Below are 27,512 nucleotides of genomic sequence, written 5' to 3'. Positions count from 1 at the left end.
ACACAGGTCGACTCAGGCGTCACGAGGTCGTGGCTTTAAGACCTTACTCCCGAGGGCGTTCTGAGTCCTACAGACACGCCCCGTCTCAGGCATTGGTGGACTCTGGGGGACCCACAACCGGGGTCCCACCCACAATTCAACCCAAATAGATTCTCTTTTCTCAGTCTTACATACTGGAGCTCTCTGAGTGAGACGTCTTATTAAAATCTCATTCGGTGCTTTCAAAAACACTGTAAAATCACTGCACTAGATTTCAAGAACAAAATCTGCATTTTCAACTTTAAAATGAAACCGGAGGGAAGCTTAAAAGCAGTAATTTGTTTAAACACTCAAAGTGAAGACTCACATGTGATCAATTCACAGAATGTCACTTAACCCCTTCCAACTCTTAAGCCTTCTCCTCTGCCACTGCCAGCCTGTCATCACAAAGCCTGCCCTGGGCTGGCTCAGGGCAAGGGGAAGAGGAGGGAGCAGTGCCAGGATGGAGCGTCCGCGCAGCAGCTGAGAGAGGAGCCAGGAGTGGAGGTGCTGCCTGTGTGTCCTGGTGGGGTGGGCCACCTGCTCCGTCTTTCCCTGTGTAAATGGCTGGGCCAGGGCAAACGGGATGCTGAGTAGAAAAAGAACAGGGGGTACTAAGCAAGGACTAGTGGGTTTAGGTTGCTCTCATAACAATAACGATCACTATACTTACTAGGACTCTGACATCTTGCTTCAGATGGAGAGGGAACACCGATTTGTTTGCCCACGTCCAGCTACATACACGAACAGCCTGCAGGAGATCCACTCACCAACAACTAGAAAAGCTGGATACACTTTTAAGACTGTTTGAAGGCATCAAGGAGATACTGAGGCAGCCAACTGGAGGGGCAAAGATTCCAAACAAAAGGGCAGCCCACTGAGGCCAGTCTAACATTCCGAGAGCCACTCTCTCCCTCAGGGCATGGGACGATCAGGTGTTCCTCAGGGATTTGGGGAAATGCACCAATAAGCTGGGAAGAAAACAGCAGAAAGCCAAGCAGAAAGTACTGGCTAACAGAGCTCTGGAGAGTTCCATGGGGCTGGGAAGACAGAAATTCAAATACAGGCCTGACAAATCAGACGGGACTTAAGGCGCCAAGATCTCTGAGAAAAGGGAGGCAGAGAAAATGAGCCCAGCACTGTGCAAAAACTGCCTGACAGGCTGAGCCTTCAGGAATCTCATTGTCTTCAGGTGACAAAAATTGGGCTTCAGGACCTGCCAAGGAGGAGGGGCCCCGGGAAACACTTCAGGCTTTCAGATGGAGACCCGGGGGCTACACACTGGGTGAGAGGGCAGATGAAGGCAGCTTATAAGGACTGAGGCTTACAAAGACCGAATCCAGCCTAGAGTCGCTCAGAAGCTGGCTGAACGGAGAGTGTCTGTCCTCTGGGTGTGTGTCAGAGGAAGCGCTGAGGGAAGACAGCATCACCTAGAGTCTCCACAGGTTTTCATCCATAACGCCCAAGGTTCACTTAGAAAAATAACAACAAACAGGACCAAGAGAAAAAAGGAAAACAGAAATAGAAACAGACCCTGAGGTGACCCATACAGTGTAGTTATCAGATGCAAACTTCAACTGGTCAAAAATAGACTTGACAAAATGAAAATTTTCACCAAAGAATCAAAACAGATTCTAGAACTGAAAAATAGGGTAAGTGAAATTAAGAACCCAATCTATGGGTTTAAGCTCAGGTTGAACACAACTGAAGAGAGGATCAGTGAACCAGAAGACAGGTCAGTAAAAAACAGCCAGATAGAAGTCACAAGAAAAAAGTCTGGAAAATACAGAAGGAGCCCAAAAGACATGTAGGACACGGTAAAAGGTCTAATGTCCATATAAATGGGGACTCCCAAAGTGAGGAAAGACAGAACAGGGAGTAAGAAACATCTACAGACAATGGTCAAAACTTGTCTGAAAGTGATGAAGGAATCAAGCCATTGACTCAACAAAGAAAACCACACATTGGTTTTCAGCAGTCCTTCGGAGTGTGCCTAAGGCAAGAACAAAGTGTCAAAAGGAGCCAGACGAAAAAAGGCACCACCTTCAGTGGGACAACAGGAACACTGAGAGCTGACTTTTCAAGGAAAGGGAAGGAAGCCAGACGACAATGGATTGGCACCTATAAAATGCCGAAAGAAAATAACCACCAACCTGGAATCCTATACCCAATAGAAAGTCAAGACAAAATATAGACTTTTCACTTCAAAAGTGAAGACAAAATACAGACTTTTCAGGAAACAAGAATGAGACAACTCATTGCCCACAGGCGTGAACTAAAAGGATTATGAAAGCAGTTCTTCAGGGAAAAGTAGTCTCTGACAGAAATACCAAAAAACAAGAGTGAAGAGCAACAGAAAGGGTCACTACGAGAATCAACCTTCATAAGCACTAACTGTACAAAACGAGGATAATGCCAAAAATGTATCTAAAATTCAAAAGTATGATAATGACACAGGAGGCGGGAGGGAGTTCAGTGCAGTTCAAGTGTCAAAGGAAACAGCAGTGTCAGGAGGTAGTAAAAGCAGTAAATAAGGCTCAAATGTAAAATGCACCCTGTATCTAGGAATGTACACAGCCAACAACCTAAGAGAGAAGTACCGAACTAAACACCACGATACGTCTAACAGAAGGCCAGAGAGAAACACAGCACAGCATAGGTGGAACAAACAGAGAACAGATAGTAACATGGTACCTACAAACCAAAATACCAGCAATTATATTTAAATGGAGCAAACGCTCTAATTAAAAGATAAAAATCGTCAAATTGATTAAAATCAAACTAGCTGTATACTCTCCACAGAGGCACGCTTAAAAATACAAGATCACAGACAGGTGAAAGCAAAACATCCCCAGGCCAACGCTACCTAAGAGAACACCGATGTGGCAAAGATCACTATCAAATAAAGCAGCCTCGACAGCAAGAAGCCTGACTAACGAGGAGCATTTCACAATGATAAAGTGCAATCCACCAAGAAGATAAAAACGCTAAATCTGAATGCACCTCACAACACGATCTCAAAAGACAGAAAAATTGATAGAAATAGAAAAGGAGAAACAACCAAAGCCAACATCACAGTGGGAGGCTTTAAGACACATCTCTCAGTAACTGATAGAAAAAACAGACCCAAAAAAAGTACGGGTGTAGGGGTCGGCCCAGTGGTGCAGCAGTCAAGTTCCCACGTCCCACTTCGGTGGCCTGGGGTTCGGCGGTTCAGATCCTGGCTGCAGACCTACACACTGCTCATCAAGCCATGCTGTGGCAGGCGCCCCACGTATAAAGTAGAGGGAGACGGGCACAGGTGTTAGCTCAGGGCCAGCCTTCTTCAGCAAAAAGAGGAGGACTGACGGTAGATGTTAGCTCAGGGCTAATCTTCCTCAAAAAAAACAAAGTAAGAGTGTAGAACTGGGCTGCCCAGTAAACAGTCACATGCAGCTATTAAGTACCTGAAATGTGCCTACTTCAAATTGAGACGTGTTGCAAGAATGCACACCAGATTTTAAAGACTTATCACAACAAAAAGAAGGCAAAATATTTCAGTAGTCTTTTCATGTTGATTACACATTGAAATTATAATATTTTGGATATTTAGGTTAAATAAAATACATTATCAAAATTAATTTCACCTATTTCTTTTTACTTTATGTAATGTGGCTACTAGAATCTAAATTATATGATTAGCAAACTTGATCTAACTGGTATACATACAACACTGCATTCTCACCGATAAATAACATTTTCAAGGGCCCAAGGAACGTTTAACAAAAATGAATGTACGCTGGGCCATTAGGAAAGCTCGACTCATTTCAAAACGTTGAAATAATGCAGGGTGTACGTAGAGATTACAACAGACTGACAGTTTACGTCCCCCTAAAATTCGTCAGCCCCAAGGTGATGGTATCAGGAGGCGGGGACTCTGCGAGGTGATTAGTCTGGAGTTGAGAGAGCTCCCTCGCCCCCTCCGCCATGTGAGGACAGTGAGAGGCTGGCCGTCTACGAACCAGGAAGCGGCCCCTCACCAGCCACGGAATCTGCCGGTGCCTTGATCCGGGACTTCACAGCCTCCAGAACGATGCGAAATAAACTTCTGTTGTTCAGAAACCAGTTAGTCTATGCATCTGATTATAGCAGCCCCAAAAGACCAAGACAGGGATCTTCATGCAAGGAAGGTAGAAACCAACAAAAAGCTAACCAGAGAATCCCCACAAACGTTGGGAAGTCAAGTGACATAATTCTTTAAAAACTTTATGAGTAAAAAAAGATACCACGATGAACATCAGAACATGTTTTCACACAAGAGAGAACGAAAATCTGGCTTTCAAAACTTGCGGGATGCAGCTAAAGGTGCACTTACAGGGCCAGCTGGAGCCTCACATACATAGACTGGAAAAGACGAAAGAGCCAAAATCAGTTAAGCATCTATCTCAAGAAACTAGAAAAAAGAACAGCAAACAGAACACAAAGCAAATGGAAGGAAAAAAGCATAAATTAACAAAATAGAGAACAAATACTAAACAGAAAAAAATCAATAAAGCCAAAAGCTGTCCTTTGAAAGGGCTACTACAATTCATAAGACTAGCAAGACCGATGAAGAAAAAGAGAAAAGGACAAATTACCAATATCAAAAATTTTTAAAAGGGGATATTACAAGAGATCTTGCACAAAATAAGGATATTATGAACCATATTACACTTAATAATCGGAAAGTTTGGGTGGCCTGAACAAATTCCTAGGAAAAAAGAGCATCTTACCCAAACAGACACAAGAAGAAATATAAAATCAGAAAAATCCTATTTCCACGTGAATAACTGAATCTGAAACTAAAAGCCTTCTCACAAAGAAAACCTTACACCAGCTGGTTTTGCTGGTCAATTCTTCCAAAACTGCAAGGAAGAAAACACCAGTCTCACAGGGGCTCTTCTGGGAATCAACAAGGAACGCTTTCCACCTTGTGTTAGGAGACGAGCATGAGCCAAACCTAACAAGGACAACACAAGACAGCAAAGTTACAGACCAAGCTCTCACAAACACAGACGCAACAATCTTAAAATATTAACAAACAAAATCCGGGGAAAGCAGAATACATCAAGGTCAGGTTGGGATTCTTCTAGAATTGCAAACTAAAAGGTAAATCACCACATAAAAGGGAAAAAACTGGACTGTCTCAAAAGATGCAGAAAATGCACTTAAGAAAATTTAATAATTTAATTCATGATTTAAAAAAACACTTAGCAAACTAATAGAGGAGAATTTGGATATTTCGATAAAAATATTTATGGAAAAGCTACAGCCAACGTCAGATATAACAGTGAGATACCGAAAGCCTTCCCTCTGACACTGGGAGGGAGACGAGGATCCCTACCCTCACCACTTCTACTCAGCACTGTGCTGGAGGTCCCAGCCAGGCCAGCGAGGCAAGAAAAAGAAAAACGAGTACAGCACTTGGAAACAAAAAAGAAAAGAAACTGTCTCTTGCAGACATACTTGTGAACACCTACAAAATACAAGAAGAATTACTATTAGAAATAAATGGATTTAGCAAGTGAATACGCAGAAATCAATTCTATCACTATATAACAGTAATAAACAATTACATAATATAATTTATAATAAAGTAAGAAATGTGAAATATCTATGAATAAATGTAATTAAACATGTAGACGATATATATACAGAAAACTGTATACTATTAAGACAAATTAAAGAAGAGCTAAATAAATAGAAGGCTATATTGTGTTCATGGATTTTAAAACCCATGTTTTTTCCCTCCGAGGAAGACTAGCCCTGAGCTAACATCTGCTGCCAATCCTCCTCTTTTGGCTGAAGAAGACTGGCCCTGAGCTAACGTCCATGCCCATCTTCCTCCACTTTATACGTGGGACGCCTGCCACAGCACGGCTTGATAAGTGGTGCGCAGGTCCACAGCCGGGATCCAAACCTGCAAACCCTGGGCCGCCAAAGCAGAGCACAAACTTAACCGCCGCACACCGGGTGGGCCCCTGTAAGACCAATATTAAGAAGCTGTCATTTCTCCCCACGCTAGTCTACAGATGAAACGCAATCTCAGTGAAAATCAGAGCACGTTTTCCGGGGAGAGGCGGCCACGCAGACCCTACATTTTAACCGAGGATGTAAAGGGTAAAGATTAGCCCAGCTAGCCTTGCACAAGAACGAGGCTGGGGGACTCAAATTACCAGATGCCAGGACAGGCTAAATCTACAGCAATTTACACAGTGTGCTGCTTGTGCAAAGACGACAGAAAGACCAACGGGGCAGAGCGGAGTCTAGATCCAGGCCCGTATATTTACGGTCACTTGCCTGATGACACAGACGACACTGTAGTGCACTGGGGAGAGGAGAGTCTGTTTAATAAATTATTCTCGGTCAACTGTATAGCATACACTTAAGGAAAAAAAAGGAACCTTGGCCGTTATCTCACACCATAAACAAAAATCACTTTCAGATGGATTACAGGTCTAAATGTGAAAGATAAAATCATAAAGCTTTTACAGGATAATATCTTCATGATCTTTGTGATACTATCTTCCAATGAACACAAAGAGCATTCAATATTACTGAAAAGACTGATCCATCGGGCTAGATTACAATTAAAACTTCTGCTTATCAAGACACCACCGAGAGCGAAGGGGAAAACATACACAAGAATGTAAAAAAACCTGCCACACACACATGTACTCAGAATATATAACTTGTACTCAGAACATATGAAAAGAACTCCTTCAACTCAGTAAGAAACAACACAGAAAACCCAATCGAAAAACGGGCAAAGGACAAGCAGTCACAAGAGAGGATCTCGAAACCGCCAACAGACACACACAAAGAGTCTGCTTCTGCGCGTCCCCGGCCACCGGGCAGCGGCCAGCCCACAGCAAACTGAGCCTCCTCCACTCGGTGCCCACCGGACAGCCGCAACGAACGAGCTGACGACACCAAGCGCTGGGGAACGGCGGACGGCTCACACACGGCTGGCGGCAGCACCGCCACTTTGGGCAGTGTCTACCCAGGCTGGACAGACGCAGACCCTGGCCCTCTGCAGTGCCACTCCTGTGAACACCAACAGAAACGCATACACACCTGCACCAAAGAAACAAGCACGAATACGCAGGGCGGCGTTCGTCTGAACTAGGAACATCCAGAATACCCAAGAATGGCAGAAAGAATAAATGACGGTAAATTCAGAGACTGGCTTCCTGGGCAGCACACAAGAAAGAACAAAGCTACGAGACAACGCGAGTGGATCCCACAAAGATACTACTGAATGAAAGAACCAAGAAACCAAATGTACGTATAACTTTATTTCACTTAGACAGCCAAGCACACGGGAAAGTCATCAATGGTGGAAAGCCAAGACCACTGCCGGCTTTGGGGGACAGTTCCTGGGAGTGGGGATGAGGGGGCTTCTGGGAAGCTTGGCCATGTTTCACTCCTTAATGTAGGCGGTAGTTACGAGAGTGTGTTCACTTAGTGAAAAAGTCACTGAGGTGCACACTTACGCTTGGGGAAATTCTCTGATGTATGCTACAGCTAAATCTTTTATAAGTACAGCATTACGTGCCGACATAAAGTGCCAGGAAGACAAATGCATTTAGTTAAGCACATGCCTCTCTGGTCACACTATTAACCACGAAACATGAGACAAACGCCAGGAATCGGAAGGGTCCTGAAAGTGTTCACTCAGTGGTTCCTGCGTTTCTGAAACGCTGGGCTCAGGGACCGCTGACGTCCCCGCCTTCTCCACCCGGCGAGGCATTTCCAGGCTACAACACTGAGCAGTGGCTGGAAACAAACCACTGAGCGACCGGCTCCTCCGCCGGTGCGATGGCCTCCGCCGCTCCACACTGGACTGCACACACTCCTGTCCCTTCCCTGCGAGGGCCCCTGAGACCATTCTCTCAAAAACCACCTTATCAAATACGCGGTATCTGACACACACTTCAGTGTAAGTGCCCCAAATTACATGAAAACAAACACAGCTACAAAACCAAACAAACAAAACTACTGAAAAGATAAATACATGAAAATCCCAGTAAAATATAATTTGACCAATCCTTCTAAGCTGTGGTAATAAAATTTGACCTAAACGAACTTCGTAATTTATAAGATTCAGAGGACAAAAAACTTAATGATTCTCTAACCCAACAGAGAAGGAGCATTATAGCCCTGCATAGCGCGAATTAGATGTTAAAAAGGAAACCCAGGGCCTGGCCCCGTGGCCGAGTGGTTAAGTTCGCACGCTCCGCTGCAGGCGGCCCAGTGTTTCGTTAGTTCGAATCCTGGGCGTGGACATGGCACTGCTCATCAGACCACGCTGAGGCAGCGTCCCACATGCCACAACTAGAAGAACCCACAACAAAGAATACACAACTATGTACCGGGGAGCTTTGGGGAGAAAAAGAAAAAAATAAAATATTTAAAAAAAAAAAAGGAAACCCAAATGTTTGGCTAATCAATCTTTCAGAAGGACTGACTAAGCCAAGAAGCGCATTAAGCTTGTCATTACTCATCTCCTAACTCACTGCTGCAGACCCATCACGAGAGTGTAAGTGTGCACCCACTCGGTCCACCTGAAAGCACCACAGAGGCACCTGTTATGAGCAAGTAAAACGGCACCAAGACAGCCCAGAGGCCCCTGGAACCCACGTACCCTCCACTTTCCTAGGTGCCGCTTTCCTCCTTCACCTGCCATGACACCTCACTCAGCTCCCGAAGGAAAGGCTCTGACACCCTGGTCCCAACGCCAACACACCGGGACTAACAAGTTCAGTGTGACTCTAAGCTTTGTAACTCTCATCCGCCAAGGACAAAGTTCCAAAGGGGTCAACCTCCAGTCTTCCACCCCCTAAAACAGACTGGATTTACAAAACACAGGTGTTCTAATAAAGGTGGTGTGTAAAAATATTTTCTCTGTGAAATCCATCCTATTTGTCCACTAAATTTCATTAGGATATTGGAAATATATGATGAAACCCATGGGAAATACACATTTAGCGAGAAATGGCTTAAGACGACAGGTCAGAAGGCACCACATAGCGGGGGTCAGATCAGTCATCGGAGAAGGCAACTTTCACAGGGCAACTTAACAGGGGCACCCTCTGCCCGGGGAACACCACAGGGGCCCCCCCCGTACCTGCAGGATAGTGGCCCTGGGCCTCCGTGCTTTCATAGACGGCCTCTGGGGCGTAGGCCAGACCCTGCTGGCTATCGGCGTCCTGGTAGTCGGCGGCCTCGGTGCTGTACACGGGTTCCGGCTCGCTCACGGGGCCTCTGTAGCTCGGCTCGGCCTTGAACGAAGCCGCATCCTGGGGAAGAGCCAGGGAGACAGTTCACATGGGCCAGGCGGGTCGCTGCCACGGCCAAGGGAAACACACGGACCACTTCTCGGTCCAGCTGAGACCGAGCAAATGGACACGGAGAAGAGGAGGCAACACCTGCCGACGTGTGCAGACGGCTTCGATTCTAACCGTGCTAAGTGTGTTCAGAGGGACCACGTGGCATTTCTTCCTGAATAACCCCCATCCTCACCGCCCCCCAGCGCCCGCAAATCCTGCAGGAACTGGAACCCGCACGGCTGTCACGAGCTGAGCGCTTCTCAGGCTGTCGCCTGGGGCAGGTCTGGCCTGTTTCTTTTTCAGGTCCCAGCCCTCCGACGGCCACCCAGCAGCTTCACAATGTCACCCCATCACACGGCCAGAGCTGGCAAGGCCGCGGACGGCCGGGTTCTGTCCTAACCAAGTCCTCTGGCGGAGGGGCGGGAGGGAGGGAGCACCAGGTCACGTGCAGGAGGAAATCACCAACTCCCTGGTCACAAGCACCGGGACTTCCAAGCTCGAACCCAAGTCCTGAACTCCTGATCATCAACGGTGGCTTTCACCAGTGTTTCCAACGAGGGTCCTCCTGAAGGCGCCCTCCGGAGCCAGAGGCGGCGGGGCATGGGGAGAAGCTCCAGGAAGGGCCGGTGCTCAGGCACCAGCTCTCGATGGAGGGTGAGCAGCACAGTGCGTGCTGCCTGGGAGAGGTACTATGAAGGCCACAGAGAGGGCACTCCACCTCCAGGCCAGGTACCAGGAGTCACTCAAGGGTTAAAGAGGGAGGGACAGAGCCAGAGGCTCCTTTTGGCAAGGTCCCCCTGGATTCAAAGGGAACGGACTGGAGGATTAAAGGCCAGGCCATGGTGTGGGGGCACGAGCTGGCTGCCCGCACCCTCAGCTTAGTCATGTGGGGGCACCGTGAGCAGGTGGGCGCTACGGCGGGCATCCCACACTGGCAGCACCCTATTCTCCTATCTTCCAGCAACGCCACCTCTGCCCCACCCAGCACAGGGTTCCAGCAGGGCTGCTGATCTAGGACCCACCTCCCATCCCTGCCAGGGACAGCATGCCATCTTGGCCTTCTCAAGAACCAACTGCTCAGTGACGGGCCAGTAGTGGAACATGATGGGGGGGGTGGCTCAAGGTCCCCGTTTTCCATTGGATTACGAATTATAAGGCCACATCCAACACACCCGCCCAGAAGTCCAGAAGGACACGGCCGCCACACAGAGGGAACAGCAACACAAGGAGATGACCCTGGTGGTGATGAGACTGTGGACCTGAGGCCAGGCCTGCTGCCCCGGCCCACAGCTCTCCCCGCATCCTCGTCCCTTTATGCCTCAGCTGATATGAGTTAGTTCTCATCCCCTGCGACTCAATGATCTTTGAGGGCTAATGTCCAGGGAGAGAAGACGGGTGTGGGAACCAGGACAGTGGCCGCAGGGCCAGAGAAGGGATGGAATTCGGGGCTCAGCCGGGTATGGCCATGGACGGTGGTGGCAGGGGTGCTCCCGAGAGAGGGAGATGTGGAGACCCCGTGACGGAGCGAAGGAGAGCTGAGGCAGGCAGCTCAGTAACTCAGATCAGGAGAGAGCATGGGGATCCGTGTTAGCAGGCCCTGGGGACACAGGCAGGCACTAGGCACTGACGACACAACTGAGGAGAAAGGGCCAAGGACAGAGGCTCTGGAGCGGACACGTTCAAGAGGGGCTGAGGGAGGGGAGAGCTGGAGAGGGCTCCAGTGAAGCGAGGCCACGCGGGAGCGGCAGCTGGGTGCCACAGGATGCGGATTCTAGAAGAGCGGGGTCAGCGCAAATGCAGCATGACCACGTGAGCTCCGGACCAGAAGCCATCCACTCGGTGTTCGGAGACCCCACTGGGGGGCTGCGGGCTGGCTGAGGAAGGGGGCCTCGTCCAGGAGCCCAGTGAGGACGGCCATTCTCGGTGAGAAGCAGGCCGTGTGCCCGGGAGCGTCCCCCAGCACCAGGAAGCTGCTCGCCAAGCCGCCCTCTGTGGATGGGCACCTAGCAGAGCTGAGGAGGGAGCCCACGCCGTCCGCGGTGGCGGCACTGCCCCAGGAGGGATGGCTTCAAGAAGCCAGAGACTCACTCACAAACAACGGAAGACCCACCTCATAGACGGGGCTCGAAGGCGGCCTCTCCTGTGCCGGCTGAGGAGCAGGGGACGTGGGCAGGGTCTGCTTCCCGGCTCTGGCCTGCTCCTGTGATCGACAGACACGCAGCACTCAGAACACGCCTAGGACACTCTGGGTCACCAGGCCACCTCCACGGCAACACGGCTCCGGCAGAAAGAGCAGAGAGGACCAAGCACGGAGACCGAACACCAGCAGGTCTTAAGGGAAGTTTGCTCTGAAGTGAAGGTCACGCAGTCAGTCAAGTATTCTCAAGAACTAGGACCTCGGTGGCCCGTAATACTCCTGCTGCCACCACATAAGCCACAGGATTTACTCACTGTGCAGTCGGCAAGGCAACAGTACCACTACCAAGCTACAACCCCCGTCCCACCCAAACCCAACTCAGACTTTTAAAATGGACAGAATGTATTCTGCACGTAGTACGGACATGAATCTTTGGGGCTCAGAGCGAGGACTGTCATGGACAGAATACGGCCCCTAAACAAGCTGACATCCCAGGCCCCAGATGCTGTGAACACGTGACCTCACAGGGCAGAAGGGACCGCAGATGCGACGAAGTTAGGCATCTGAGATGGGAGACAATCCGGGATTATCTGGGTTGGCCCATGTCATCACGGGGTCTTACAAGAGGGGGACAGCCATGTGAGAGAGAGAGCAAAGCAGAGGGTGCAACGCGGACGGCCCCAGAAACTGGAGAAGGCCAGGGAACGTCGTCCTCTCCAGCCTCCAGAACGGACGCAGCCCTGCTGACCTGTTAGGACTTCTGCCCTCCAGCACTATAGACAGGAAATGAGTGTTGTTTTAAGCCACTAAACTTGTGGTCATTTGATCCAGCAGCTACAGGAACGAGTTCTGCCAGCTGGAAGGCTGGATTTTTCTCCAGGTTTCAGACGAGGAGACTGAGCTCCCGGAGAGGGTAAGTCACACACCCAGGGACGCATGCCGGCGAGGGGCAGAAGCGGAATCTGAGCCCTCTCCTCCCCACCCCCCAGGAGAGTCCCAGCACCACAAGTCACTTGGACGCACCCACAAGTACTTGAGGCAGCAGAGCGCCTCCTCGAAGGGGCTGTGCCTGGGCTGGGCGGCCGGGCTGAAGGTGGGCTTGCAGAGAGACCGGGAACTGCAGAGGCACAGGGCCACGGATTCGTCTATGAATCACTTCTAGAAACATGTCTCCAGGCCACGGGCTCTAGGACAGCCCCTCTCAAAGGTGGCAGGGTATAGGCAGACTCCTTCCCAGAGGCGGGCTTCCAGGATCTGAGAGTCAGGCGTACGGGACCCAAGTCAAACTCTCCTCGCCTGCCAGGAGGGAGCACTCAGAAGACATGTGCTGTCGGGGAGCCGAGTGCTCCAGCGCCCTTCCACAGCCCAGGGGGTTCTGCTGGGAGCAGTACTGTGCCGACGGAGACTCGCTCTCACTGGGGAGGAGGAAGAGAGCAGACGGGTGGCAGGGGCTGGGGACAGAGAAGGACAACACACCCGAAGGGACAGCAGGAGAACCTCAAAAGGAGAGAGGTTAGGTGACGATGATCAAAAGTTTTCTTCTTCTCAAGCAGCCCATCCCTTCTGCATCTTGTGGATGCTGAGGCGACTTAGATGGCAGGGGTCAAACTTCTAAGGCAAAAAATGAGGAGGGCACTATTTGAAAAGAAGACCAAGATAGCAGGAAAAAATGCCTTGTAGTCTGCGAGCATGTGTTCTGCAATGAAAGAAAGCTAACTTACAAGCAGCTTACTAAAAACTTGAAGGAGACATGTCTAAAAGTTTTCCAGCAATTAAGGAATAGTAAATGGTAACCGTAAAACTTGCTCTTATTCCGACTTCGCCGCACGTGGTAAGACAGCAGGGCTTATTTAACTCACGTCCTCCGCGTCGGCATTTTCTGTCTATTGCATGTTAATTTCCTCGACTATCCACGTTCTCAACATTCCCCCCCATGATTTCGGGCAGAACGTCCACAGAGTTAAACACATCTTTACGGTTTATCAATGTTGCATGCATGACTTCAGACTCTACCTCGTCACTACCCCAAAAAGAGTCATGATGAGTGTCTCCACCCCCATTTCATGGACCAGAACATGAGGCACAGAACAGCGAGCTCATCTGTCACGGGTCGCCCAGTTGGTAGGCGAGAACGTAAGGACCTGAGCCTTCAGACACCAGCCCCCCTAGGACAGGTTGAGGAAGGAGGAGCCCACCCCTCCGGCTCACCTCCCAGGCTCCCGCTCCTACCTTCTCTGGTGGGAAACACTACAAACACTCACAGGAAAAGGCAGCAGACCCAGGCTGCAGACCCCTGGACTAGAAGAGGCCCTCACACGAGCAATCACCTGAAAGGACAGACTGCGGCAGCCTGGACCAGGCCCAAGGAGGAGAAGGAGCGAAGGAGAGAGTGCCTACTCCATCTCACGCACAGGCGCTACAACACATCCCTCGGGTCACAGCCAGGGCCGACCGCGTCCAGGGGCACCAGCGAGCGTGTCTGAGCAGCAGGTGCCACAGGACCCTCCCAGAACGCGGTTCCAGCAGCGAGAAGGGCCCTCGCACACGTGCAGTTAACCCAGCTCTACTTTGGGAGGCACCCACCAAAGCAGATCCCCACGGCCGGAGAGCACAACACGCAGTGTGGGAAAGCTGCCTCTGACCCTCTGCAGGAATAAAGAGGATCTTCCCTCAAAAGGCAAGTCAATTTCTTTCCTGAAAATACACAGGAACGACTCTGCTCCCCATTCAGCTCCATCTCTCCACTCATGCTCCATCTGCTCCTGGTGCACATTCTGCCAACTACCCTTTTTTTTGAGGAAGATTAGCCCTGAGCTAACATCGGCCACCAATCCTCCTCGTTTTGCTGAGGAAGACTGGCCCTGAGCGCACATCCGTGCCCATCTTCCTCCACTTTATATGTGGGACGCCTGCCACAGCATGGCTTGCCAAGTGGTGCCATGTCTGCACCCGGGATCTGAACCAGCAAACCCCGGGCTGCCGAAGCAGAACGTGCGAACTCAACTGCTGTGCTACTGGGCCAGCCCCCCAACTACCCTTTGCCCTGAGCATTTTCCTGGGACAACCAAAGAGCGTGGAATTTCCTCCTGGAAAAACCACAGTGCCGGTAGGGGGTCCGCCAGGACTCACCTGCTTCGACAGGGACAGTCTTCTGATACGTGGAGGCCACCTTGGCGACATCCTCAAAGGTTGAAGCATTCTACCGAGACAGGAAAGGAACATCAGGAAGGCACTGTTCTCTGCTCCTCACACCCCGTGACGGCTGCCACCTCACCCAGACGGCAAAGCCTGCCCTCGACCTTCCCAAAGAGCCCACCGGGGAGCCCAAAGCTTTCGTATCTCCTTCTCTGTTCTGCAAGTTAACTGAGGCATGAAAAGGGTTACGACACACACTTGCTGGTGACGACATGGGTCAGCGTGAGAAGAAAAAGTACACGCGTGAGGAGGGATGGACAGGCGGAGCACAGAGGATTTCTAGGGCAGTGAAAATACTCTGTAGGGCAGTGCAAGGGGGACACATGTCCTTACGCACGTGTGCAAAGCCACAGAACGTCCAGCACCAAGAGTGGACGCTAAAGTCAACCGTGGACTCTGGTGACGACGACCTGTCAGCGCAGGCTCGCGGACTGTACCCAACGTCCCAGCTGGCGGAGGATGCTGATGGTGGCGGAGGTTGTGCGTGGTGGGGGCGGGGGGCATATGGGAAATCTCTGTACCATCCTCTCAAATTTGCTAAAACTGCTCCAAAAAAAAAGAGTAGGAAAAAACCCAAAAGCATATCTACACCTGCGCAATCAGAAACCAGGTGCGGGTTCTGCACTAGCCCTCGCCCCGGGAGAGGACACAGTGCCGCAAGCCTCGCCTGGCCTGACCGTCCACATCCCCCACAAGCGTGAGTACGGGGGCCCAATTCTGTCAGACGACACTTTGAGCGACAGCTGCTCCTTCAAGGCTGATGCTGACGCAGACACTGATGCAGACAGGCTCTGGGAACCACGGGCCATCCTCAGTTTCTTCGTGAGCAACCACTTCCCAGTGACACACCTGGGGCGTGGGACAGTCACTGCCTTCCTGACACAAATCAAGGGAGCAGGGCCCCGAGGACGTGGACCTGAAGTTAGCGGGCACTGTCTGAGGGTGACTGTGAGTGGCAGCTCCCTCCCGTCCAGGCACAGGCTGAGCCCTGCGCGGAGTGCCGCACTCACGGGCCAGGCCCCCACCCTCCCCCAGAGCCCCGTTCTCCCTCCACAGCCACCCCGCTCGGCCAGAGCACAGCTGTCCGCCCACCCGTCTGCCATGCCCAGCCACAGCCAGCCTGAGAGCCCGGCGCCCGGGCCACCCTGGCCCCCCTGCCCCCCTCTCCGAGTGCGACCGCTCAGCTGCCCTGACCAAGCGCTCTCCCTTCCCAGACCACCCGCCCACCAGACCGGGCCTCTGCCACCTCTCTCCAGAACAATCTCTTCTCACACTCACTCCCTGCCCTGCCCCCCACCTCCGGATGTCCCATCAGGCTCCTGCCTGCCCTGTGGCTTCAGGGGTAGGGGCGTCAGCACCCTCCCCATGGGCCCCTCCTGTCGCCCCCATCTGCCCAGCCCAGCCAGTTCTCCAGCACGCTGCCCAGAGCCAGTTCTCTGCCGTCACCTGGGGGCTTCCAGCAAACACGGCCCCCAACCTCTCATTCTCACTTGCAGCGTCCCCACCACACCGCGCCCGACCTCCTCCACAGCACGCCCCCATCACCAAGACCCGCTTGCCGACTAGAAGCTTCTCCCACTCACCGCCCTCCTCTACGCGGCGCCTGCTCCTCCCTCCCCTTGGTCCAGCCTGGCAACTCAAGGTCACGACCTCTCCCAGGTCCCACCTGCTGGACACCCCTCAACCCGTTTCCATCCCCTATAGGGACTTCACACCCGAATCCCTCCACACGCAGCTCACTGGGACCCCGCGCAGCTCCCTCACCTTCCTAAGCCTCAGGCCGCCAACCGCACAACACGGACGCCGTCACACCACCAACAGGAACCACAGTCACCGTCAGACACAGGCTCACCCAACCTCTGCGCCAAGCCACCACGCTGCCTCGGTCGCAGGCCCCCTCGTCAGCCTCTACCATCCACGGCTGCGTCTCAGTGACCCCACATTCTCCACCAGCACCACCTCACGGTCTCCCTCCACATGCCTGTCTACGGCCTGGGCTCCCCTACACGTTCTGGTCTCTTCCATCTTAAACAGAACCATCCCCTCGGCTGACCGCTGCCCAGCTCACAGGACCACAGTGGGCGGAGCGGGCCCAAGCTTGCCGACTCTACGACTGACCCTCCCCACACGGTGCGGGTCCCTGCAGGCCAGCTTCCCCCAACCTGCCCCCCAACACCCACAACAATGCCCTCACCAGGACTCCCGGGGCTACCACGTTGCTCGCCCAGACGTCGCCCCCACCAGCAGCACTGCTGGGCACAGGTGACCCCCCTGCCCCAAAGCTGTTTACCCTCAGACCAGCACCACCAGACCCTGTGGGCTCCCCCCACCTTGCTGGGTGCACTTCCCAGTCTCCTCTACCAGCCTGACTGCTGCCATACCCAGGTGTGTCCCTGGGCCCGCTCACCACTCTGCAGGCTCTCCTCGCCTCCGACTTGACCCCGGCTCCGTCCACATCTGTGCAGTGGCCGTCTGCCTCTGGTCCAGCCGCACTCTCGTCCACCTGCCCTGCTGGGTAGCCCACCCCGGACACACCCACAGCCGACTCAGCTACCCACCCCTGCTCCTCCCAGGCGCCCCAGCTCAGCAGAGGCCCACCGCCCACCTGGGGCAGTCCTGCCTGCCCCTGCCAGCCCTTAAAGCCGGGGGCTTTACCTCCCGCCTTGCTGAGGTCAGTGCCGCTCTCCCTCTGCCACGAGCCCCTGCCCGAGCCAGCACCGCACCCTGCTCACACCGCTGAAGCCACCTCCTAACTAGGGCCACAGCCTCGCTGCTTCTCCGCAATCCACTTCCACACTGTGACCAGGGTCTTCTCAACACAGATCCCGTTTGTGTCACTTGCCTGCCAAACCCTTCGAGGGCCACTCAGGACTCATCTGATGAAGAACGAAACCTGACGTACGTAGTCTGCAGGGCTCCCCGAGATGGTCCCTCCCAGCTCCTCACCCCTCGGCCCTCCTCTGCAGTGAGACCCTAACAGTCTTTGCGGCGTCACCCCCACCCCCGCACACACGCTATGCCCCTGCTCTCCAGGCTCCTGGCCCATCTTCCCGGCATGCTCCACCCGTCAAAGCTGAGCCCAGCCTCTCACTTCCCCAGGACCCTTCTGGCCCCTCAGCCTGAGCCCTGGGCCTGCCACATGCTCCCAGGGCCCATGCGTGGTCACGTGGTGGAGCCCCTGGGTGACGGCCTCTGTGTGGTCAGCTGTGAGCCTGACAGCAGCAGAACTCCGTGAGGACTGGCCCTGCTCTCCTTGACCACAGGCCGGGCACAGGACCAGGCAGGACGGCCTCCGTCTTTGCTCAGGAGATACAAGCCACACGTGTCCTCGTGTGGACAACTCCACACCTGCTCTAAGTGTAGACTCTGCTATGGCTGGACCGTACGCTAGAAAAACGGCCGTCTGATACACTTAAGACTGACTCTCAGAGATCCGACACCGTGTGACAAAGTCCCCAGTGAGAAACAAGCGTGTTCCCCGGGACACCCGTGGGAGGCGGTGCTGTGGGCAGGACCTGCCTCTACACGGTCCCTGTCCCGTGGACCTTCCACCATGAACCATGATACAGATGTTCTAGACCCGCGCGCTCCCAGAGCCGCCGCCGCCACGCGTGCCTACTGAGCTCCTGACATGGACAGTGTGACCAAGGAGCTCAATTTCCAGCCGGTTTACCGCTAACTACTTTGGATTCAAACAACCACACGTCCTCAAGGGTCTCGTGTTGGCCCCAGAGCCTAATGCCTGGCTTCCAAAGGTGGCCCCGCCACTTGCTGCTATGCTGTGGCCAAGCACTGAGCCTGCCTGGCCAGGGACCCCCAAATGCAAAAGGGGACAGGGACAGTCTCTCCCCCACAGCACGACCATGTGGGGTACCGGAGAGGATGTCCGTGACCGGTAGACGAGGCCTGGCATACAGGTCAGCAATCGGCACCATCAGTGATGACACGTGCCCGACTTAAACGTTCGTGCTTCTGAAAACCTGAGCCACACCCCACCCCAGACCATCCACGGAGCCGTGCGCTGACACACCAAGAGCTCCACGAATTCCCGGACCTCCTAAATTCCCGAACACGGCAGCAGAAGACACTCAGGCCTGGATCTGGAATCCTTACCTTGTCCATCCGGTCCTTCTGGACCCCGTACTTTCCGCCGAATCCTTTGGAATAGTCTGCAAAGTGGCACAACACAACACTCACACTTAGGCTGAGGACCAGCGAGGTGCCCGGGGCAGAGGCATGCAAACAGATCCAGAAACAGCCCAAGAAGACGCACCCCGAGCAGAAAGAGACCAGAACCGCACCCCGCGCGGTCCTCACTTGCAAGTTGAGTTGGTTTCTACCCGTGGTGTTCAGCACACAGGCGGGGGAGAAGCAGAAAAGGGGTGTGCGCATGCATCCCGTGCTCTCCTGAGGGACAGAGGGTGCCGTGTGGGCTGGCAGGCAGTGAGCCGAGGGCCCAGCACAGGCGCGGGGCAGCGTGCCACTCCAACAGCACAGTCCTCCACCTGGCACCGCTCCCTCCCTACTAGGACTAGGCAGAGGCTCGAGGCAGCTGTTTTCTTGCTTTTTAAAAGAAAAAAAAAAATTCCATGGGGAAATTCTACCAGCCAACTCTTAGGACGTAGCAACACAGATCTCCGTGACAGTCACACCGTCACACGGCCTTAAGGCCACGCAGAGCCAAGGCCGTCTCCGCGCAGGCTGCCGGATCAGCACCGGATCAGGTGCGTCCGCCGTCCCTCGCCTGAACACGGCCGTGTGTTCCCAACCAGGGGACGGAGCCTACGCTCTGCCCTGGCAAGGAGGACCGTCCTTGTCTTCCGCTCGTGTGTCCAGGTTCTAACGGCCAAGTCCGAATTTGGACAGCAATTAAATAACTGCTCTAAGGAGAAATGTGTTCACCGTGTGGACTCCCAACAGATACACCTAGAAATTTCCTGTGTCTTCTTAGCTTCCTGTACATACCGTTTAGCTCTGTGTGGGGAAGTTATACGTAGGTGGTGTCGTCAAAAAAACCAAAACAAACGAAAAACACCTCCCACCCCTGGTCAAAAAAACACCACCACGATGAAACAGAGACCACACAGAACACGGCTGCCCCTACCCCTGCCCCCCGGTGACCCGCGCCTCTGGCTGAACTAAACATGGTTCTCCCCGTCTCAGAGGCAGTCAGGTGGCTTACTCAGTAGGTAAGTCACGGTCAACAGCAAGAGCTCCAGCAGAAGGCTGCTGGGAGACCAGGGACACCCCGCTCCAGGATGGAGCCACGTTATGGGTTTAGGGCAACACACCCTGCAAACTACGGCCATGTCTTGCCAAGCACAAACCCCATGGTGCCAGGGAACAAGTGAATGGGGGTGGGAGGAGTGCAGGCCACCATGGCTCCAGCATACACCTGGGTTTCAACGCCCAAGTGCCCCTCGAGGGCACAGAGGGTGCTGGCAAGGCTGAGGCTGGAAGTCTGTGCTAGAAGTGGCCGCACTGGAGGGGAGGCGGGGGCGGGGGGTGGTGAGCAACGGTGCCTTGCTGGGACTCGTGCTTGGCCAGCCTCTCCTTGTAATCAAACCCCACAGCACAGGAGTCCTGCCTCTCGGGCTGAACACCAAATCTGCCTCCGAAACCAGTCTTATAACCTGGAAATCCACAAGCAACAGTGAAGAAAACCGAGAGAGGAAACACAGTTCGGTTAGAATCGTGGGAGCATGGGCAAGAATCAAGTACATCGTTTAGAGAAAGGAAAAGCTCTGCCAGGCTCAGGGGCTGCAGAGCCAGCTCGCAGGCTCAGCAACAGTCAAAACTGGGCTCAAAGGTTAGAGGGCAAACTCAAACTCTTAACACTCCAGCCAAGATCAGAGACCGGGTTAGGAACTGTATTTCAAGTAATTCGGGAAAGCCACTCCATGCTTTGAGGTTTCTTTCTAGGTCCTACCCACGCTGCAGACAAGAGAACGCATCTCTGCGCATGTGAAGAAAGAGACACGTTATACACGAGGTTACTGCACGGCAACGCGTACCAGCCCCACCTCCATCTGTGCTGGCTGAAAGGACGGGGTGAGTCTGGGGCTCACTCAGAGGTCTCCCGTCCCCACGTGCTACTTTCCCAGGGACATGGTTCTGTCGTGGAAAGCACACACTCCCGGGCAGAGAGGAGGCATCCCCTTCCACAGCCTACAGCACGCTTTATCAGCACCAATTCATGGACTGGATCGCTGTCGGCCCTCTGGCCGCCCGCTGAGGGCAGAAAACAGCGTTCCCAGAGCTGCTGCAGGCAGTGACCGGCGCTCCAGAAGCCCAGTGACATGGGGCCTTCTCGCGGGAGCCCTGCCGTGGGAGGGGACGGGGGTTCCTCACTCCTCTAGCTGAAGGGCTGTCTCAAATCACGGGAGGGCTACGACAACCTCCCACACTGAAGACACAACACCACTGCTACAGAGACACGGCAAAAACACGGCACAGTGACGGACCTGGGAAGGGAAATAAACTCGGGAAACGATCCCAAGTAGGAGATTCAAAATGAAGGTACCTTTTTGGGATTCGTGCAGCTGCAATTTCTCCTGGTGATCCCGGCCAAGAGCACATTTGTCTTGTCTGTCTGTCTGCACACCAAATTTTCCGTCAAACCCTTTCACGTAGTCTAATGGATTAGAAAAAGGACACAAACTGGTATTAACGGATAGCCCGGGCAACAGAGAGAAAACATGTTTTTCAATGCACGTCAATACACACAATTCGCTCAATTCATCCCTTCTCTCTCAGATCTTCGGTAAAACTTTAGGTAACACTCATCAAGAGGCCCTCCTCATACAGCGTCTGGAAACTGACCCCATCTGTAATCCCAGCGTTCCGAATAAACGCAGACGGGACCCCACAGAAGCAGCGCCAAGCGATGCAGCTTAAGCAGCAACCGGAGCCCCACAGTCCCACCACTTACACACGCGACACTATTAGCACAAGCGGCACTGCTGGGGTGTCAGAGCCAAAAAAACTGGCAAGAGTCGATCTCTCATGTAACAGCTGTGTTTCTGCTTTGCTGTTTTAAAGCTGGCTGCTTAACTGAGAGATGTCCGTATTAAGGGCTGCTGGTTACGCTCCGTCTCTGCCTGCTGCTCTGGTTACCACCCGTCCCGTTAACGGTCACCGGCTGGAGAGCTGGTAAGATGCAGGCACCTGTCTGGGACTCGTGCTTCTCCGTTTTGCCTTGATACTCAAAGCCGACGGCACTTTTATCCACCTTGTCCTTGTCGATACCGTACTTGCTACCGAAGCCTTCGGAGTAATCTAAAAACAAGGAAAGCAGTTTACAGGCCAGCAACACAACCAGCGAGCAAGCTGTGGATTCCAGCAGGCTTCAAGAAAGTACTTTTAACACTCAATTAAAAAAAATATAAACCAAAAATCTTTTAAGCTCACTATAAGATCACTGATACAGAAAATACCTAAAAGTCTTGCTCATATGTAATAACAGGACTAGGAAGAGTCCTATAAAGACAGCAGATTTATAACTGTAGCATCTTTCCTTCATTCCAAAAGACAGCATGGAGTAACAGTTTATTACAAAGCTTCTGGATCAGCACGAGCCGAGCAGCCGGCTTTTAATGGGTCCCTCTGCTTCATGGACCAGCACAAGGAGAGGCATGCAGGGGTGCCTGCAAAGACAGGATAAACCTGGAACGCCCTCCAGAAACACACGCCCTCCAGAAACGCCAGTGGAATGGTTCTCTCTGCACTAAAGGAGGACTCCATCGTGGGCACGTCAACGCACGAGCGCGCGGAGCAAACCCCTTCCGCAAAGGCCTGGGGCTGCCGAGGAGCCTGCCTGCCCAGGCACTTGGGGCTGTGCCCCCGACCTCCCAGAGTGGCATTTCCTCTGCCCCAGAGGCCTCTTGGGGAGAAAGTCAGTGCAGACTGCAAGGCATCCAGCAGCAGGTCCTGAGGAACTGGGTGCGCGTGGGGTAGAGGAGCACAGGTCTGCTCCAAGGAGGGAGGGAGAGAAGGCAGTGACAGCGACCCCGTGCCGCAGGCCACCTGCTGTAACGGAAGTGACGCCTGCGGCAAAGGGACACTGGGCTGGCCCACGGCCGGCTCCTCGCAGAAACGCCAAGCCAGTGGGGTTTCCAGTGCTGGGTTTTGGTTTTGTTCTTTAAAGAAACCTGGGATTTTTTTAAATATGTGAGCTCTCAGTTTTTATATGTTGGCAATCATTTTAAAAAATCTAAATGTACAGGCCAAACAAAACAATGAGGAGAACCAACGGTTCATGGCCTCTGCAGGAGGGGCTGAATCTAACGCCCTCCACCTACAGCCCTCGCTGGGTGACGGCAGTAAGTGACCCGCGAGGCCGCCACAGCAAAGGAAGCCAGCACGGCTTCTGAGGACAATCTGGCAATCTATCGAAATTTTAATTCAGTGTTCTCTGACCCAATTATATTTCTAGGAATTTACTCTTGAATAACCACTTACGTACATAAGACACAGGGAGAAGAATACTCATGCAGTCGACTTTTAACATCGAAAATTGAAAACAACCTAACTTGTACATTCCACAGAGGAATGGTTACGTAGACTACGGGATCTTCCCACCACAAGGACTGAGCAGTCACCAAAAACGCGACAGACCCCTACGCTGACCTAAACGGAACAACAATGGCCAAACGTTTGAGTTAAAAAACCGTGTAACTATAACGTGACCCGCCGTACACAGGGGAAACGCCCCAGTGCGCATGTCTGTAAGCGTGTGGGAAGCAGCGGCGAGGGGGCAGGCCGCGCGGTGGACCGGCTGCGGGGCGCCGCCCGGGCGGACCTTTCTGCGACTCGTGCTTCTCCGTCTTGCCCTGGTAGTCGAAGCCCACGGCGCTCTTGTCCACCCGGTCGGCCTGCACGCCATACTTGCCGCCGAAGCCGCTGGAGTAGTCTGTGGAGACACGCAGCAGTGGGCATGGGAGCAGATATGAGCTAACCCGGCGCTTGGTTGAACCAGAACAGAAACGACTCGCGGTGTGACTCAGCAAGAGATCAAGCACACATTCTAAAACACACGAGCAACCCACTATCACCCACGCGTGACGCTCGACTCAGTCTACAGCGTCCCTTTCACCTGTTAGGGGCACTTCGTTCCTGATGGCAGACGTGAACTGCGTTCCCACCTCGGAAGTTCACCGTTCAGACACTTTCTGAGCACCGACTGCACGGCAGCGAGCAAAGGTCTGAATCACCACTTACATACACTCAAAAGTGTTTCAAGAATAAGTCTAACAAGATGCCTCCACTACAAGTCAGCTGTGGGGCGGGAACGGGGTGGGGGTAACTTCCAGTTCCTGGGGGGCAAAACCAACTCTGCATCCCTTTGGCTCCTTCTTCCAGCGGGTCTGAAAGTTGCCTCTAGGACTCTGCCCGGCTCCCTGAGCATCTGGGAGCACCTTTCCAACCAGAGGAGAGTCAGGACTGCGCCAGGGGCTCAGCCGCGCTCAGCCACGGGCAGGGGGGCCCACCGATCCACAGCCCTGGGATCTCAGCCCTCGCCAGCCGCCAGCCGGCGCCCGGCTGAATCCCGCGGTCAGGGCCTGGGGGATTAGCCAGGCAGAGCGCCGCGGGGCCCAGGCAGCCCCGCGCCAAGCGGAGCGCCCGGGGAGGGCGCACTCAGTGGTGATGCCGCCAGCGCTGCGATCAGCGGGAAACGGAACCCCCCCCATCCCACCCCCGCCCCCAGGCCCGACACGTCCACAGACCGCGGGCGGAGGAGGCCCCGCACCCGCTCCAGGGAGGCCGCCCGCGGAGATCGAGTTCCTGGTGCCACACTCAGGCGATTCCAACAGAGGAACCAAAAACCCAGAAGCACCTTTCTGCTGATTTCCAACACAGCCAGAAGAGGGATGGCTCCAAATTTAGAGCCTCTCGGCCGTCTGCAGCTGCGCGTGTCGCTGCATTTCCAGTGACCTGATTGCTAAACCTCCCTGTAGGTGCGGGCCTGGCCGCAGGAGCCGCGGCTGCGACGGCCCCGCCCGGGCGCCAGGGAGACCCCGGCCCCTCTCGGTCCTTCCCGGCAGGGCCCCACTCCTACCTCGCCCCGCTTGGACCCAAACCCCTCCCTGTCGGCCCTCCATCCCCTTCCCCTAAACCCCAGGGCCCTGATCCCGTCGCCCCCGATCCCGGACCCCTGCCCGCAGGGCCCCTCTCCTACCTCGCCCCGCTTGGACCCCAGCCCCTTCCCCTCGGCCCTCCACGCCCCTCCCCTAAACCCCTGGGCCCTGAGCCCCTCCCCCCGGATCACACCCCCTCCCAGCATGGCCTCTCTCGCACCTCGCCCCCCTCCGACCCTCGGCCCCTCCACTCTCTCTTCTCCTAGCCCCCGGGTCCCGGGCACCCTCTCAGACCCCAGACCCCCTCCCCGTCTGGCCCTCTCCTCCCCTTCCTCCCTGCAGCCCCGGCCCCTCTCCTTCGGACCCCTAAACCTCAGAACTGCCCCTTCCTCCCCGACACCAGGCCCTCCCCACCGCTCGGCGCCCCGCCCCTCACCCCGCGGCCCCCCGGCCCCCACCCCTCGGCCCCCGGCCCCGGCTCCCCCGCCTGGGGAAGCCTCGCCCGCGCTCCCCCCGCGGCCGACCCGAAACCGCGAGCGGAAGAGCGGCTAGACCGCTGCAGCCGCCGCTTCCTTCCCTTTTCGGGGCCCGGGGGCGCCCCAGGAGCGCCGCGGAGGGGCCGGCCCCCCCCGCCCGGCGGAAGCCGCGCTCGCTCACCGCCGCCTGGCTCCGTCCGGACCCACTCGACTCCGACTCCGGCTCCGGCCCCGGCCCCGGCCCCTGCAGCTGCGCGCCCGCCGCTCCCAGGCGCCCTGCTCCACTTCCGGTTCCTCGGGTGGGGGCGGGGCCTCATCCGGGTCCCGACGAGGCCCCGCCCCTCCCCGGCACGTCGCGCCCCTCGCCCGGCCGCCTCCCTCGCGCGCGTGCGCGGGCAGCGCGGGCCGAGCTCCGCCGGGGTGCGAGCCTGCAAAGCACGCGTGGAAACTGTCTGTTCCTACACGCAGAGTCAATGTACGGAGCGAAGGCTCCAGAAGGAGGTTTCTTTTCTCTTTTTTGAGAAAGATTAGCCCTGAGCTAACATCTGCCACCAATCCTCCTCTTTTTGCTGAGGAAGACTGGCCCTGAGCTCACATCCGTGCCCGTCTTCCTCTACTTTATATGTGGGATGCTTGCCACAGCATGGCATGCCAAGCGGTGCCATGTCCGCACCCGGGATCCGAACCAGCAAACCCCAGGCCTCCGAAGCACAATGTGCGAACTTAACTGCTGCGCCACCGGGCCGGCCCCCAGAAGGCGGTTTCTTGACTGAGTGACTGGGAAGAATGAGGGGTTTGTAGGCTTAATGAGGAAGTCAGAACTGGAAGGAGGGGAACTAACACTGGGGAGGCAGCCTGCGGGGCACGTGGCTTCTGCCCCTCAGGAGAGTGTGTGGCCCAGACCAGCTGGCCACATAGCGATTGTGGATACAAGGTAATCCTTTTAATACAGGATGGTTCATTTTTCCCTGGAAACAGCTTTATGAGTTGAAAATTATTTTTAAGAGCATCTTATTGAGATGTAATTTGCATAAAATATAATACACTCGTGTACAATTCTGTGGTTTTTAATATAGTCACAGGGTGGTGTAACCATCACCACGACCTAATTTTAGAACATTTTCATCCCCCCCCAAAGAAGCCCACCTTGTTAGCAGTCAACCCCTGTGCCCCGCTCCCCCCCCCCCCCCCCCCCCCCCGCCCGCGCAAGCAGCCACTCATTACTTTCTCTCTGTGAGGTGGGTATTGTTGCTTCCGTTTCCCAGATGAGGACAGCCAGAGCTCACTGGGGCTTTCAGCGGGAGGGTGGCGTGAGCCGTTTGTGACACCCAGATCCATCCAGCCTCTCTATGGAGAACAGACTGCTTCAGAGTCACATCCGGCGAAAAGGCAAAAGGCGGCGCCTGTCTCCCCTTTGACACACCGTGTCAGGAGAGTGTGTGGCAGAGACTGGCTGGCCAAGTAGCATGACAGATACAACGTCAAATTTGGAAAGCGAAAAGGTTTAGCCGTGCTCAAAAACAAGTTGAATGTCTCTGTGGACCGGAAGTGAATAGAAATGTGACGTGGGGGGCTGAGGCTGTAGGCCTGCTGGGCCCGGGGCGCCCACCCTGGTCCAAGGAGCCGAAAAGGCAAATGCAGTGAGGACAACCTGCCCAGCCCACACAGGACCCCAGCGGGCCAGCCCCTGTGGCATCCACACCACCACGCAGGGCGGGATAACTCGGTGTGGCAGAGAGTGGATCCCCTGCCCTCCTTCTGGACTCACTGGGCCTCTGGCTGCCCAGCTCCACATCTCCCAGCTTCTCTAGGTGACGGGTGCGGCCACATAGCCAGGATCTCACAATGGAACATCAGAGAGGAGGATATGCACCGCTTTCTGGCCCATAAAAACGCCCGCACGGCTTCCCCCTTACCATAGGTTGGGATGACGGCAAAGATGGATCCGTGCCCGTTGCTGCTGAGACGAATTACAACCAAGGTTGTGGCTGAAAAAATGCAGATACTTACAGTTCTGGAGGCCGGAAGTCTGAAATCAGTTTCATTGGGCCAAAGTCAAGGCCAAAGAGAGCCCCCAAGGAAGAGCCCGCTGCCCCTTCCAGCTTCTGAAGGCCACCTGTACCTGCATTCCGTGCCTCGGGGCCTCTTGCTCGAGTCACTGAGACTCAGGCTTGTGTTGTCACATCTACTTCCTCTCTGTGGTGGAATCTCTCACTGCCTCCCTGTTGTGGGGACCTTGTGATCACACTCAGGACCCAAC

At 54.4% G+C, this 27,512-nt stretch overlaps 2 protein-coding genes across 10 annotated transcripts in view; both read right to left on the bottom strand.

The window, feature by feature from the left end:
• The window catches only part of LOC138916648 (liprin-alpha-1-like), a 102,271-nt gene extending 86,939 nt beyond the window's left edge, over positions 1–15,332 (bottom strand). For 4 of the 9 annotated variants that reach the window (XR_011423950.1, XR_011423951.1, XM_070229675.1 and 1 more), the window contains exons 1-2: positions 15,038–15,330; positions 14,635–14,704 (exon numbers count right to left, since the gene is read on the bottom strand). Coding sequence is in view for 7 of the 9 variants with exons in the window: in XM_070229675.1 (XP_070085776.1) it covers positions 14,635–14,704; positions 15,038–15,204 (237 nt within the window). In the remaining 2 variants the exon portion in view is untranslated. Of the gene's footprint in view, positions 1–9,166; positions 9,339–11,478; positions 11,569–14,634; positions 14,705–15,037 lie in introns of all 9 variants that reach the window. The other 5 variants (XM_070229674.1, XM_070229679.1, XM_070229677.1 and 2 more) reach the window with 4 other exon arrangements.
• A 4,790-nt stretch (positions 15,333–20,122) lies between these two features.
• On the bottom strand, positions 20,123–25,707 carry LOC138916652 (src substrate cortactin-like). Its single transcript, XM_070229696.1, has 5 exons — positions 25,434–25,707; positions 23,501–23,611; positions 21,868–21,978; positions 21,224–21,334; positions 20,123–20,333 (listed from the first exon to the last, which is right to left on the bottom strand). Exons 1-5 carry the CDS (start codon positions 25,567–25,569, stop codon positions 20,167–20,169), a joined length of 636 nt encoding a protein of 211 aa, XP_070085797.1. The 5' UTR covers positions 25,570–25,707; the 3' UTR covers positions 20,123–20,166.
• Between the last annotated feature and the right edge of the window lie 1,805 nt (positions 25,708–27,512).

Source organism: Equus caballus, chromosome 12 (assembly GCF_041296265.1).
Source record: "Equus caballus isolate H_3958 breed thoroughbred chromosome 12, TB-T2T, whole genome shotgun sequence".
Taxonomy (NCBI): Eukaryota; Metazoa; Chordata; class Mammalia; order Perissodactyla; family Equidae; genus Equus; species Equus caballus.
This window is presented reverse-complemented; position numbering and strand designations above follow the sequence as displayed.